General features: G+C 39.3%; 1 protein-coding gene across 1 annotated transcript in view; it reads left to right on the top strand.

The window, feature by feature from the left end:
* Positions 1–15,041, top strand: part of LOC126249720 (histone acetyltransferase KAT8) — a 113,059-nt gene extending 98,018 nt beyond the window's left edge. The window contains exon 7 of the mRNA XM_049951405.1: positions 14,609–15,041. Coding sequence (XP_049807362.1) covers positions 14,609–14,828 — 220 coding nt within the window. The 3' untranslated portion in view covers positions 14,829–15,041. The remainder of the gene's footprint in view (positions 1–14,608) is intronic.
* Positions 15,042–16,662: the final 1,621 nt, after the last annotated feature.

The raw sequence follows: 16,662 nt of genomic DNA, 5'->3' as shown, positions 1-16,662 counted from the left end.
TTATTGTGTGTGTAAACTGAAGAGCGAGCACTTTCCAGGCATGTGTGCACACTGCATCACCGGTGATTTACAAGGTATGCAGCGGAAGAGTCGGTGAAAGTATTTGTAACAAAGTTCCCGAATTTACTGCTCTCAAGGAAAGTTCTCAACCTCAAATTTTTCTTGGGACTGAGAGCTGGCTAAAACCTGAAGTAAAAAGCTCTGGGATATTTAGTGAGTCTTGGAATGTTTATCAGAAAGACAGATTAGACGCCATAGGAGGGGAAGTGTACATTGTAGTTGACAAAAATATTGTCTCTACTGAGGTTGAAATTGAGTGTTATCTGGCCACACATAACAGGTAGGTGAAACCAAGTTAATTGTTGGATGTTTTTACCAACCACCCGATCCCACTGTGGCGGTTCTAGAGTCATTCGAAGAAAGTCTGTGGACAGTTGTGCATAAATACCCAGATCGTGTAATACTAGTTGGTGGTGACTTTAACCTACCAAGTACAGACTGGGATGTGTATGGATTCTTTAGAGGAGATTCAGACAGACAGTCTTTTGAAGTTATTTTGAACATGTTTCCTGAAAATTGTCTTCAACAGCTAGTTTGGCAGCCAACATGTAGTGGAAGTATCTTGAGCTTGTAGCTACAAGCAAGCTGGACCTTATCAGTGGTGTCAGTACAGAGATGGGGTTAGTCATCACAATGTCACCATAGCGACTATGGTTATGAAAGTTAATAAATCGGTCAAGAGGATTACGAGAGTGTTTCTGCTAGAAAGAGCAGATAGGCAATTGTTAGCATCTCACAAAGACAGTGAATTGCAATCATTTAGTTCCACAATGATGGACATAGAGAAATTATTGGTAAAGTTTAAACAGATTGTGAATCGTGCTCTGGATCAGTACATGCCTAGTGAGTGTATTAAGAATGGAAAAGACCCACTGTGGTTTAATTACGAAATTCAGAAATTGGCAGTGAACCTGAAAAAATTCTGGTCCTATGTGAAATCACTATGCAGGTCTAAGGCTTCTGTCTAGTCACTCATTGACCTGTCTTGTTTGACAGTAGAAGATATCAAAATGAAGACCAAAGCTTTAAATTCCACTTTTAAGAAATCGTTGACGCAGGAGAATAATACAAACGTACTGCCATTTGACCATCGCACAGAGTCCCGTATGGATGACATAGTAATAAGCATTCCTGATGCAGAGAAACAGCTGAAAGAGTTGAAAACAAACAAGTCACCAGGTTCAGATGGAATCCCAGTTCGATTTTACAAAGAGTACTCTACATCATTCGCCCCTTACTTAGTTTGCATTTATTGCGAATCTCTTGACTGGAATAAAGTGCCAAGCAACTGGAAAAAAGCACAGGTGACTCCTGTATATAAGAAGGGTAAAAGAACGAACCCACAAAATTACAGACCAATATCATTAACATCGGTTTGCTGTAGAATTCTAGAGCATATTCTGAGTTTGAATATAATAAATTTCCTAGAGACCAAAAAGCTCATGTCATGAATCATCACAGCTTTAGGAAGCATCGCTCTTGCAAAACCCAGCTTTATCTCTTCTCACACGGTATATGCAAACTATGAAAGGACAACAGGCAGATTCCACTGCAGACTGTTAACAAGGGTATGTGCATATGGAATAGGCTCCCAGATATGTGATTGGCTCAAAGATTTCTTAAGTAATGGAAACCAGTATTTTGTCCTCAATGGTGTTTTCATTGGAGACAGGGTAGTGCCCCAGGGTAGTGTGTTAGGACCACTGTCATTTTCTATACGCATAAATGGTATGGTGGACAGGGTAAGGAGCAATCTGTGGTTGTTGGGTGCTGATACTGCGACAACATTACCCCTAGAAAAAATTTCTAGTTGGTGTGATGAATGGCAGCTGGTTCTCAATGTAGAAAAATGTGAGTCAATGCGGAGCAATAGGAAAAACAAACCTGTAATGTTCAGATATAGCATTAGTAGTGTGCTGCTTGACACAGTAACGCCGTTTGAATATCTGGGCGTAACGTTGCGAAACAATATGAAATGGAACAAGCATGTGAGGATTGTGGTAGAGAAGGCAAATGGCCAACTTCGGTTTATTGGGAGAATTTCAGGAGCGTGTATTTAATATGTAAAGGCGACCGCATATAGGATGTTAGTGTAACTTACTCTTGAGTACTGCTTGAGTGTTTGGGATCCGCACCAGATCAGATTGAAAGAAGACATCGAAGCAATTCAGAGGCGAGCTGCTAGACTTCTATTGGTAGGTTCAATCAGCATGCAGGTGTTACGGATATGCTTCTGGAGCTGAAGTAGGAATCCTGAAGGGAAGAAGACAGTCATTTTGAAGAACACTACTAAGAAAGTTTAGAGAACCAGCATTTGAAGCTAATTGCAGAAAGATCCTACTGTAGCTAATATACATTTCGCTTAGGGACCACAAAGATACGATATGAGAAATTAGGGCTTATACGGGGGCATACAGACAGTCGTTTTTCCGTCACTCTGTCTGTGAGAGGAACAGGAAAGGAAATGACTAGTTGTTATACAGGGTGCCCTCTGCCACGCTCAGTACAGTGGATTACAGAGGATGTATGTAGGTGATTGTGAAAAAGCATGTAGTTATTTCCTGCGCTGTAGTGATGCAGAGAGAGTGGAGACTTACTTACTCACTCTACATTTTGCAGATTCACAAATGAGGGAAGAAGTGACCTAATTCTGGCAACCTGCCTTCCCTCACGCTTCTACCCTCCACCCCACTCCACCCCACTGCCACCAGTCATATCTCCAGAACACAACTGATTCCTCATCACAGTTCTATTGTACTTTGATAATCACAATCATTTGATATTTGTTCTTGACACACTTCATTTAACAAAAAAATTGATTTCATACTATTAATACACTATGTTTAATAACTTGTGACTTTTCCATCCCCTGCAATGTGGAAACTGTTAGTTCTAGAGAAGAAATGAATAGAAGCTTTTTTAAAGGAAATTTGATGTAGTTTAATTTTATACTGGGAAACATTTTCGCTAGAAGCTGTAGTTTTTGAGTTATTCAAGAAATATCTAATAAAGTGACCTTTAAACGCCCCTCTACCCCAACACTCGCATCCCACAGGTTGGGATGTTTAGTATATTTTTCATGACACTCTGCCCTAACACTGTACAAAAATATGCAACTAGATGAATTTTTTCCTGTATTTGCCCTTTGTTGAGGGGGCTATAACATGTAACTAGCAGATCAGGTCTGCTTCTACTCCTTTCCTTGCACTCTATTTCCTTCCCCCCTCCTTCCACTTCCAATGGTCCATGGCACATCAAATTGCACCAAATGTCTTTTCATGTGTTCTGAAACATAAATAAACTGGCCTCATCCAAAAGTCAGTGACAACTACAAGTAACTTTCCTTGTCACCAAGCTCATCTGGTTTGCTATGAGTACCTTCCCTTGTCAGCAAACTCCCATGGTTTTTCTTGATTCAGCATAGAATGTTTAAAAACATGGTCACTTGCCATCTTCCCAATTTCAGTGAGTGATTGCCCAAAACAATCAATGCCACTGGGTATACGATAAAATACATTAACTTAGAAAAGTGAGCTGGCACATCTATGTTGTCCATCTCAAATGCTTCGTTTGTCTTGCCACACAGCATGCCCTTGTTGATACTTTGTCCATTAGCAAAGGCAAGAACAGCAAATTCATCAGAGGAAGCTTCCAGCAGCGGCTGACCAGACACACTGCAATATCAGCATTCTTATTTCTATCTCTCATTTTTTCCTACTTTCTTTTCACCTCTTATTTTCATTAGTTTCAGTGCTTAGATATAGGTTGCATACTTTTGCCTATATTTAACATCTTTCATTAGTAGTTGTGCCTGGGCTGTGAGGTTTATTCTCTAGCCCAGATACAATCTCTCTCCATGGTCACTATTCAAGTAATGTGGAGCATGTCCTACCAACCATGTCCAGGGATTTTTCTTTGTCATGGGATACTGGTTTTCATCTGGTTGTAGCACTTAACGTTAGTGAGATGTTCTGTCATGCTTTTCTGCAAATCATAGAAAAATTCTTTCTACACCATTCCCATATGACGTCGTTCTCTCCAGACATATCTGTGTGTCGGTAAGATTACACTTTCTACATATGTCACTTTCTGACAATGTATTTAATGAATCTTGGTTCCTAAGACCTTGTGAATGCTCTTTTAGATTATGTTCCAGCCCTTCAAGGGATTCTTTACTTCCATATGGCTGACTCTTTCATAGTTGTTCATCAGCCAGTGTGGCTGAGCAGTAATTTGATCTTGCATTGCGCTTGCTTTTGCCTGGATGTAGTTAGTTTCCAGCTGAAATGTCCCGCTGTTTGCTTTGTGTGTTTCCTCCTAATTTATTGGTACATGGATATTGTCCAGCTTAAGTCTTTATAGCCACACTCAGCAGACTGTCCGCGTATCATTATTTCTCTGTATCAAAAGTGCTGTGCATTTTCTTTGGACACCTGTTAGCCCAAGGATCCCCTTTTTCTGGTGAGGAGGTTATGACATTTGTCCCCACCTTGAAGATTTCACCCATCCAGGGTATAACAGCCTAGGCGACTTATGACCTCAGAAGTTAAGTCGCATAGTGCTCAGAGCCATTTTTTTATAACAGCCTATTGCAGCCATTATTTTTCTATCTACTGTTTCTACCAAAGCTTGTATTTGTCTAACAAACCATATGTTTCCAGAATGAGATTTTCACTCTGCAGCAGAGTTTGCGCTAATATGAAACTTCCTGGCAGATTAAAACTGTGTGCCGGACCGAGTGCTCAGTAGAGCACTTGCCCGCGAAAGGCAAAGGTCCCGAGTTCGAGTCTCGGTCCGGCACACAGTTTTAATCTGCCAAGAAGTTTCAAACCATATGTTTTTATAATATTTTGTTGTTGACAAAATGTACCCTATGTGTCAAATTCTGTTGTGTTGTGTTGTGTTGTGGACAGCTTCTCATCATGACCAGTTCTTCCAGTTGCCTGTCATTGTTTCTAGAGTGCAGTTACTTGATGTTATTTCTAGCAGTCTGAGGTTCTCGTGTACTCTGAATGAAGCCTTTTCATCCATTTTAAGTCTTGTCCTGATTGACATCAGATTACTTTTTCTGAGGTTTAACTTAGAGCCAGATGCTTTTTCATACCCGTGTACACTGCTATTGATGTCCTCAAGGCCCAGCTGTTGACGTCCTCAAGGTCCTGATTCAATTGTATGATGACACAATTGTCTGCATATGCAATGATTTTCATTATGCTTGAGTACAGATTTAATCCATGAATTCTGACTAGTGGCTGAATTGCTATAACAGAGAGCATCTTTGACATAGGGTAGCCCATCGAACCAACCTCTCAATATATAGTTTGTCAGGGGTATCGTCTGTTGGTGATAATCATAGAACTGATGATTATGCATATTTTTAATCATTTGAATAAAGTTTACACCATATCTGTAGTTGGAAAAAGTAGTGGTGAGAAATCCTGTCGAAGGCATTATATTGACCTAAAGCTAAAATTGCTGTATCTGGTTGTTGTATTGCACTGTGTGATCCCTCTATAGTCAACTAGACTTTCAAAGATTGTTTAGCCTGGTACTGCTGCTGCCGGGCTGTTATGTATTATCTTCTTTAGTATATTTTTTATTCTAGCTGCTTCAATGCAGCCCACGAGCTTGTAATCAGATTTCATGAGGGAAATGGGATGACTTTTTTTATCTTCTCATGGGACATTCTGTAGGCTATCAGTACTATTGGTAATTGCTATGCAGCAACAGTTTCATTGCCTTCAAAGCAATGTTACTATAAGTACCAAAATTTCTTATAAAACTCAATTAGCAGTCCACTGTTACTGGGTGTTTTATTGGCTTGCACCTTCCTCGATCCATCCCGAATCTCTTCTGTGGTTACTTTGTAAGATTCCATCACGACCTGCATTCTGAAGAATGCCCTACTCCTGTTGGATTAAAAATAAACAAATAAATAAAAACTAACGTTGGCATCCCAATAGAAGACACGATGAATGGCAATTCCTACATAAGGACACACCTGCACCAGCTTGGCTGACTGATACGGTAAGGAATAGCATTACAGGGATGTGTGGTGAGCCGCACGGGATTAGCCGAGCGGTCTAAGGCGCTGCAGTCGTGGACTGTGCGGCTGGTCCCGGTGGAGGTTCGAGTTCTCCGTCGGGCATGAGTGTGTGTGTTTGTCCTTAGGATGATTTAGGATAAGTAGTGTGTAAGCTTAGGGACTGATGACCTTAGCAGTTAAGTCCCATAAGATTTCACACACATTTGATTTTTGATGTGTGGTGGGTCCTATCTGTGACTTACCAGCACTTTAGCAGTGTAGGCAGTCTCCATACTTCCTTGACTTGTAACCTACCAGACTTTACCTCCAGTGTTGCCACTTGTGTATTGTTCACCACCCTATGAATTCTTTATCCTTATCAAGTCAAAATGGTAATGTAGAGAAGTAAAGCTTTTCCACTATAAAGAAAGTAACAAAGTTCTAGTAAAATTTATGTATATTCTTAAGATGTGTTTGCCTCTGTTAAACCTTCTTCCATTCTTTATACAAACTCCACCACTTACGTACTGTATGATTCACAATTCACTATGATGGTGACTGTGCAGTTATGCTCCTCCGTGAACCGCTTATGCCACTGGTGCAGCCATCCATCAGGTTCAATGTTGTGATAAATCTTGTCACAATTAGGCTAATCCCAATTGTGCCCTCACTGGTATAATGCTCTTTCTGCCATGTAGGTGAAGTCATTGATGACAGTGCCACTAAAGCATAGTTATTAAACACGATTTTTTGAAAGTCCTTCACCAAAGAAGATGAAGTAAATATTCCTGAATTCCAATCAAGAACAACTGTCAAGAGGAGAAACATAGGAATAGATACCCTCGGTGTCGCAAAGCAGCTTAAATCACTTAATAAAGGCCAGGCCTCCGGTCCAGATTGTATACCAGTCAGGTTCCTCTCAGAGTATGCTGATACATAGCTCCATATTTAGCAATTATATACAACTGCTCCCTCAAAGAAAGATCCGTACCTAAAGATTGGAAAATTGCTCAAGTCACACCAATACCCAAAATGGGAAGTAGGAGTAATCCATAGAATTACAGGCCCATATCACTAATGTCGATTTGCAGTATGGTTTTGGAACATATACTGTATTCGAACATTGTGAAGTACCTCGAAGAAAACGATTAATTGACATGTAGTCAGCATGGATTCAGAAAATATTGTTCTTGCGAAACACAACTAGCTCTTTATACTCATGAAGTAATGAGTGCTATCCACAGGGGATGTCAAATTGATTCCATATTTTTAGACTTCCAGAAGGCTTTCGACACCGTTCCTCATGAGCGTCTTCTAACCAAACTGCATGCCTACGGAATATTGCCTCACTTGTGCAACTGGATTTGTGATTTCCTGTCAGAAAGGTGACAGTTCATTGTAATAGATAGAAAGTCATCGAGTAAAACAGAAATAATATCCGGTATTCCCGAAGGAAGTGTTATAGGCCCCCCTATTGTTCCTGATCTGTATTAACGACATACAAGACAATCTGAGTAGCCATCTTAGATTGTTTACAGATGATGCTGTCATTTACCGTCTTGTAAAGTCATCAGATGATCAAAATGACTTGCAAAATGATTTAGATAAGATATCTGTATGGTGCGAATAGTGGCAGTTGACCCTGAATAAAGTAAAGTGTGAAGTTATACACAAGAGTACTAAAAGAAATCCACTAAATTTCGATTACACAAAAAGTCACACAAATCTGAAGGCTGTAAATTCAACTAAATACTTGGGGATTACAGTTACAAATACCCTAAATTGGAACGATCACATAGATAACATTGTGGGTAGAGCCAACCAAAGACTGTGATTCATTGGCAGAACACGTGGAAGGTGCAACAGGTCTACTAAAGAAACTCCGCGTCAGATGTAACTTACATTGGAAAAGTACAAAGGAGGACAGCTCGTTTTGTTTTATCGCGAAGTAGGAGAGATAGTGTCACAGACATGGTACGTGAATTGGAGTGGCAATCATTAAAACAAAGGCATTTTTCGTTGCAACGGGATCTTCTCATGAAATTTCAATCACCAGTTTTCACCTCCGATTGCAAAAACATTCTGTTGGCAACCACCGACATAGGGAGAAATGAGCACGATAAAATAAGAGAAATCAAGGCTCACACAGAAAAATTTAAGTGCTCGTTTTTCCCATGCGCCATTTGAGAGTGGAACAGTAGAGAGACAGCTTGAAGGTGGTTCATTGAACCCTCTGCCAGGCACTTTATTGTGTATAGCAGAGTAATCACATAGATGTAGATGTAGGTCTTCCTTACACAAAGCCAGTACCTTTTCCAAAGGAATGATAAAGGACTACCCAGTCATGCCCCACTAATGACCCACATTTAGATTCATAGCAATTGTAACCAACAGATTATTGTTGATCATTGCTTGACCACAAATGAGAAGTACAGCATCAAGAGGAAGTGCAACAGCTGACTTAACCATGTCTGGCAGCACCTGTGTTGTTGCACAGAATAAGGTTTGCTAAGTGACCTACATTCATCTATGCCTCAGCCATCTTCATAGTCCAAAGCAAACTTTTAATTCAGTACTATAAAACTGCATAACCTACACCCAAGTGATTGCACACACACTGCCTCTATTTGAGCAAAATACAAACCTTATTTTCAATATCTGGGCTACTGACACTGATGCCCATGTGTCCAGTTCGACACCAGAATTTCAAGTCTCTAACAGTGGCCTTCCTACCACCCTGCCCTCTCTCTGCTCCACTGTGATGTTAGCCACCATCATTTTCATGAAATTGAACCTGCTTAAGTTTAAGCTTGACCTTATTGACTGTCTAGCACGTGAATTATGGACTTATTCTTTTATCTAATTTTTGCTGCTGCTTCGTGTTTTACCTTAACGGTTTATTGAAAAAACTATTTCCCTTTTGCTGAAGGGTGCTGGCAGGACTAGTCCACCTTTTCCAATATGTAAGGGTTCCCATCTATAGATACTGCATTTTAGTTCTTTGTTCGCTTCTTCCGTGGCTGTATTCCTCCGCCTCGTGGCTTTTGCAAGTCAGTGAGACCCTGCACAGACACCCAGCTGGGCTCATTCCAGAAACATTCAGCACTGTCACCTTGCGATCCACACTGGCTTGCCTCACGCCCAATATCAAACTGAATTTTGATTTGCTCCTCTTAATTAAACTTGCTGTAATGTGTGTTTCGTTGCTTGTACAGCAACCGCATTTGCTTCTGCCATAATCCATCACTCTTATTTACTGACATAGCAGATTAAAAATCACACTAAGTTGGAATGTGGACATTTGTGCTCATCACATTGCCACATTTCAACTTCACTCATTAATAGTTTTTTGTTTGCTGATATAGTGTTGCTGAAAGGTAGTTTTGTTTGGTATTTACTGCTTCATCATCCATGGGCTCCAACATATGCTATTGTTTATAATATTGTGTACCATATTTTTTATTTCAGCCTAGTTTCTTACAATACTGGTGTCTTCTCTTTTTAATTCATTAATTAATTTTTGTCTTGTATTGTGTATCTCCTTCTTGAGATGGAACAATGATGGATTTTCCCAGAAGTATAGTTACTATCTCTGGAACAGATTTTTATTCCTTCCTTTTTGTCTCTGTTTGAGTAGTGATCACTGCGACTTAATCCTTTTACTATTTATGAAATTCCCTCTGTTAGAGATGTGTCACAATACAATCCATGCCGGCATTGAAAATGAAATTCAAAAGTTTCACTCTGCAATCAGTGATTACTTTCATAACTATAAGGTGATTATTTGAGCACTAGCAATGGAAATGTATGCTGCTGGTGCTACTAGTACCCCAGACTTCTTGCACATTTTCCTTTAACTCTTGCTCTTTGAGAATTTCAGTGTTTAATTTCCACCCAGTTCTGCCATGGAACATTTTCTGTCTTGTCATTTGAACGGTGCAATGGCATTGATGTGGTCTTAGAAGTGTATTGGCCATGTTTCAGTTGCAATTACCTTGTCTTGCAGGTGTGACAACAATTTGTCATTTTGCCCACATTCGTTTCTTTTAGTATGTGTAAGGTGCTAATCCCCCATGAACCATGGACCTTGCCGTTGGTGGGGAGGCTTGCGTGCCTCAGCGATACAGATGGCCGTACCGTAGGTGCAACCACAACGGAGGAGTATCTGTTGAGAGGCCAGATAAACGTGTGGTTCCTGAAGAGGGGCAGCAGCCTTTTCAGTAGTTGCAGGGGCAACAGTCTGGATGATTGACTGATCTGGCCTTGTAACATTAACCAAAACAGCCTTGCTGTGCTGGTACTGCGAACGGCTGAAAGCAAGGGGAAACTACAGCCGTAATTTTTCCCGAGGACATGCAGCTTTACTGTATGATTAAATGATGATGGTGTCCTCTTGGGTAAAATATTCCGGAGGTAAAATAGTCCCCCATTCGGATCTCCGGGTGGGGACTACTCAGGAGGACGTCGTTATCAGGAGAAAGAAAACTGGCGTTCTACGGATCAGAGCGTGGAATGTCAGATCCCTTAATCGGGCAGGTAGATTAGAAAATTTAAAAATGGAAATGGATAGGTTAAAGTTAGATATAGTGGGAATTAGTGAAGTTCGGTGGCAGGAGGAACAAGACTTTTGGTCAGGTGAATACAGGGTTATAAATACAAAATCAAATAGGGGTAATGCAGGAGTAGGTTTAATAATGAATAAAAAAATTGGAGTGCGGGTTAGCTACTACAAACAGCATAGTGAACGCATTATTGTGGCCAAGATAGACACAAAGCCCGTGCCTACTACAGTAGTACAAGTTTATATGCCAACTAGCTCTGCAGTTGATGAAGAAATTGATGAAATGTGTGACGAGATAAAAGAAATAATTCAGGTAGTGAAGGGAGACGAAAATTTAATAGTCATGGGTGACTGGAATTCGATAGTAGGACAAGGGAGAGAAGGAAACATAGTAGGTGAATATGGATTGGGGGGAAGAAATGAAAGAGGAAGCTGCCTTGTAGAATTTTGCACAGAGCATAACTTAATCATAGCTAACACTTGGTTCAAGAATCATAAAAGAAGGTTGTATACCTGGAAGAATCCTGGAGATACTAAAAGGTATCAGATAGATTATATAATGGTAAGACAGAAATTTAGGAACCAGGTTTTAAATTGTAAGACATTTCCAGGGGCAGATGTGGATTCTGACCACAATCTATTGGTTATGAACTGTAGATTAAAACTGAAGAAACTGCAAAAAGGTGGGAATTTAAGGAGATGGGACCTGGATAAACTGAAAGAACCAGACATTGTAGAGAGTTTCAGGGAGAGCATAAGGGAACAATTGACAGGAATGGGGGAAAGAAATACAGTAGAAGAAGCATGGGTAGCTCTGAGGGATGAAGTAGTGAAGGCAGCAGAGGATCAAGTAGGTAAAAAGACAAGGGCTAATAGAAATCCTTGGGTAACAGAAGAAATAATGAATTTAATTGATGAAAGGAGAAAATATAAAAATGCAGTAAATGAAGCAGGCAAAAAGGAATACAAACGTCTCAAAAATGAGATCGACAGGAAGTGCAAAATGGCTAAGCAGGGATGGCTAGAGGACAAATGTAAGGATGTAGAGGCTTGTCTCACTAGAGGTAAGATAGATACTGCCTACAGGAAAATTAAAGAGGCCTTCGGAGAGAAGAGAACCACTTGTATGAATATCAAGAGCTCAGATGACAACCCAGTTCTAAGCAAAGAAGGGAAGGCAGAAAGGTGGAAGGAGTATATAGAGGGTATATACAAGGGCGATGTACTTGAGGACAATATTATGGAAATGGAAGAGGATGTAGATGAAGATGAAATGGGAGATAAGATACTGCGTGAAGAGTTTGACAGAGCACTGAAAGACCTGAGTCGAAACAAGGCCCCGGGAGTAGACAACATTCCATTGGAACTACTGATGGCCTTGGGAGAGCCAGTCATGACAAAACTCTACGATCTGGTGAGCAAGATGTATGAGACAGGCGAAATACCCTCAGACTTCAAGAAGAATATAATAATTCCAATCCCAAAGAAAGCAGGTGTTGACAGATGTGAAAATTACCGAACTATCAGTTTAATAAGTCACAGCTGCAAAATACTGACGCGAATTCTTTACAGATGAATGGAAAAACTGGTAGAAGCGGACCTCGGGGAAGATCAGTTTGGATTCCGTAGAAATGTTGGAACACGTGTGGCAATACTAACCTTACGACTTATCTTAGAAGAAAGATTAAGAAAAGGCAAACCTACGTTTCTAGCATTTGTAGACTTAGAGAAAGCTTTTGACAGTGTTAACTGGAATACTCTCTTTCAAATTCTGAAGGTGGCAGGGGTAAAATACAGGGAGCGAAAGGCTATTTACAATTTGTACAGAAACCAGATGGCAGTTATAAGAGTCGAAGGGTATAAAAGGGAAGCAGTGGTTGGGAAAGGAGTGAGGCAGGGTTGTAGCCTCTCCCCGATGTTATTCAATCTGTATATCGAGCAAGCAGTAAAGGAAACAAAAGAAAAATTCAGAGTAGGTATTAAAATTCATGGAGAAGAAGTAAAAACTTTGAGGTTCGCTGATGACATTGTAATTCTGTCAGAGACAGCAAAGGACTTGGAAGAGCAGTTGAACGGAATGGACAGTGTCTTGAAAGGAGGATATAAGATGAACATCAACAAAAGCAAAACGAGGATAATGGAATGTAGTCAAATTAAATCGGGTGATGCTGAGGGAATTAGATTAGGAAATGAGACACTTAAAGTAGTAAAGGAGTTTTGCTATTTAGGGAGTAAAATAACTGATGATGGTTGAAGTAGAGAGGATATAAAATGTAGACTGGCAATGGCAAGGAAAGCGTTTCTGAAGAAGAGAAATTTGTTAACATCGAGTATAGATTTAAGTGTCAGGAAGTCGTTTCTGAAAGTATTTGTATGGAGTGTATCCATGTATGGAAGTGAAACATGGACGATAACTAGTTTGGACAAGAAGAGAATAGAAGCTTTCGAAATGTGGTGCTACAGAAGAATGCTGAAGATTAGATGGGTAGATCACATATCTAATGAGGAGGTACTGAATAGGATTGGGGAGAAGAGAAGTTTGTGGCACATCTTGACTAGAAGAAGGGATCGGTTGGTAGGACATGTTTTGAGGCATCAAGGGATCACAAATTTAGCATTGGAGGGCAGCGTGGAGGGTAAAAATAGTAGAGGGAGACCAAGAGATGAATACACTAAGCAGATTCAGAAGGATGTAGGTTGCAGTAGGTACTGGGAGATGAAGAAGCTTGCACATGATAGAGTAGCATGGAGAGCTACATCAAACCAGTCTCAGGACTGAAGACCACAACAACAACAACAACAGGTGCTAATAATGTCAGCATTGAGCACCCGTAAGCTCAGTCATTTTTCGCTGTAGTGTAGTGAGTGATAAATATTAATATGAAGTATGAATATAATAGAGGGAAACATTCCACGTGGGAAAAATATATCTAAAAACAAAGATGATGTTACTTACCAAACAAAAGCGTTGGTACGTTGATAGACACACAAACAAACACAAACACACACACAAAATTCGAGCTTTCGCAACCTAAGGTTGCTTCATCAGGAAAGAGGGAAGGAGAGGGGAAGACGAACGGATGTGGGTTTTAAGGGAGAGGGTAAGGAGTCATTCCAGTCCTGGGAGCGGAAAGACTTACCTTAAGGGGAGAAAAGGACAGGTATACACTCGCACTCACACACATATCCATCCGCACATATACAGACACAAGCAGACATATCAGATATGTCTGCTTGTGCCTGTATATGTGCGGATGGATATGTGTGTGAGTGCGAGTGTATACCTGTCCTTAAGGGGAGAAAAGGACAGATATGTCTGCTTCTGTCTGTATATGTGCGGATGGATATGTGTGTGAATGCGACTGTATACCTGTCCTTTTATCCCCTTAAGGTAAGTCTTTCCGCTCCCGGGATTGGAATGACTCCTTACCCTCTCCCTTAAAACCCACATCCTTTTGTCTTTCCCTCTCCTTCCCTCTTTCCTGATAAAGCAACCTTAGGTAGTGAAAGCTCGAATTTTATGTTTGTGTTTGTTTGTGTGTCTATCAACATACCAACGCTTTCGTTTGGTAAGTTACATCATCTTTGTTTTTAGATATATTAATAGGAAGTACCTTTGACTGTACAATGTATTGTGGCTTGAGGAATATATTTGTAGATGTGAGGAATATATTTGTAGATGCTCAAAGACTGATTGCTTAATAGTAAAGAAATATAGGAATTTATTTCTTTACTAACACTCTGAGCCTGTGTAAAATTATTTTCACGTTTACTTATATTACGAAACATTACTTTCCTCAGAATTTGCATGGTCTCATCTCTGGTATTCATAGATTATTTCTAAGAGGAGGTAATTTCTTTGCTGTTCATTTCTTACATCTATAAACCATGTCAATTATGTGTTTAATATTCATAGAAATAATCTTTCTTAATTGAAGAACTGGATCTTTTACCTGTTCCAGTGAAATGACGAGTATAACACAGACTGACATAATATCGACACTGCAGAGTATGAATATGGTAAAATACTGGAAAGGGCAGCATGTCATTTGTGTTACACCTAAACTTGTGGAAGAACATATAAAATCATCTCAGTTTAAGAAACCAAGGCTTGTGGTGGACACAACAGCTCTCCGTTGGGCTCCACCAAAGAAAACGCAGACGAGAACTGGGAAGAAATGAAAGTAAAAGCATACAAGAAAAGTGAAATTAATGAATCATTTCATGTGCACATCTTGTCATTACATTTCTTGAAGTGAAATAATTGCATTTGAGAGTTGTAATGCATTTGCTTCATTAATATTTATTATATTCACATACTTTGTTTGTAAAAAATATCCTTTTTAAAGACACACAGCTGTATATATGAAAATAAAAGCAAAATATTCAGGTGAATATGTTGGTGTTTTATTATTGTCTTCCATTTTGTCAAAACTGTTACTTTTATATAACAAACAAAATCATATACTTAAGGTAATAAGGAATGGACAACAGCAATTAGTTGTCCAAAAATCCATTCCCAGCAGCAGGGTAGTTTTGGTTTTGCTTCAGTAGTGCACAGTGCTTATGGAGAGGCCGTTCGGCGAATGTACTGTCCAGCCCGTTCTCCGAACTTAAATCCTATCGAGCATTTGTGGAGTGTATTGGGCAGGTGGGCCAGCATGTCCGTACCAATGACAATCCAGCAGTTGTCAACTTTCCTGGTGAAGAAATGATCGCACACCCTATTAAGAACCATGTTTCACCTTTTGTAATGTCCAGGGACCATCATGAGTCTCTATGTCTTCAGTGTAATTATTGCCTTTGAACAAAAGTGTCATTTCTGTTAATCTCACTGCAAATTTCTTTCAGTTACCTTCTGTGCTATATGTAGCAATAATTTTGATGTATGGTCTATGTTTCATCAAACTATGTTACTTGACAGTGACACACCATGAGAAAGTTATTTTTGTATTTATACTGACTGAATGGGGAAAAACATTTATCTGAGAGTTTCATTTGCCTACATCTGAAGGTGCCAGAAGATGATATGGCACATTGGTAGCAGGGGTTAGGAACATTGTAGCAAGCAATTTGCCTCTTGAAATGTTAAACTATCGGGGAGGGGGGGGTACACTTTGTATGGGTCATTCCATGTCAAGTCACCCAGGCCTTGACACCAACCATGTCAGATTTTGATGAAACTTGGTACAATTACTTCTTTTATCATCCTGAAAGCACTTGTAAAATTTTTTTGCTCTATCTCTTATAGTTTTTTTTAATTTTTAAAGTTTTTAGATTTGGCGTTGTTTCAGCAGTCGGAAATTGTAACTTAACGTGTCTTCACAACTAAAAAAATTTGTATATTAAAGAATACTCAAGATATCAGTATGAAATTTTGGAATAAGTTTGTGTATTATATCTAAATGTTAAAAAAAATTACCATGAAGATATATTAAAATCTTCCAAATGAAAAAATTTACAAGTTTTTTTTTTTTTTTTTTTTTTGGCCAACGGATGTTTTGTTTTACAAAAACTGCAATATCTAGAGTCTCAGACCTGATAGAATGCTCAAATTTGTTTTAAAATACTCTTAATTGTATAGGCTATTAGATAAAAGAAAAATTATGTTGGCTTTTTAACCTGTTTAATAGTTATCTAATTTTTAAAAAAATATTAATTATATTTTAAAAACAAAAAATACCAAGTGACTTAGACACCGAAAATAAGTTTTTGTCTTCTTGGAGTAGCAATGTACACTTGGATTTTGTTTTGTTACTCCTGTGTTTTGAAGTAAAAAATTATTACAGTGTTAGATAGTGCTTGGATAGTATTTTATCAAGTTTATTCGAACTCTCAGTAAGTACTGTTACTTAGTTTACAGAGATTCTTTTCCAATATCCTATCAAAGTAACCAGAACAGTAATCAGACCAAAAGTGAAATCAGTATGTCAGATATTCAAACCTGTAGTGTAGGGTTATTTAAAAAATCTGACTGTTTCCAAACGACCTACACACCTTCAAAAAAGTTACAACC

Source organism: Schistocerca nitens, chromosome 1 (genome assembly GCF_023898315.1).
Source record: "Schistocerca nitens isolate TAMUIC-IGC-003100 chromosome 1, iqSchNite1.1, whole genome shotgun sequence".
NCBI classification, from domain to species: Eukaryota; Metazoa; Arthropoda; class Insecta; order Orthoptera; family Acrididae; genus Schistocerca; species Schistocerca nitens.
The sequence above is the reverse complement of the archived record's forward strand: the minus strand, read 5'-3'. Positions and strand labels throughout refer to the sequence as shown.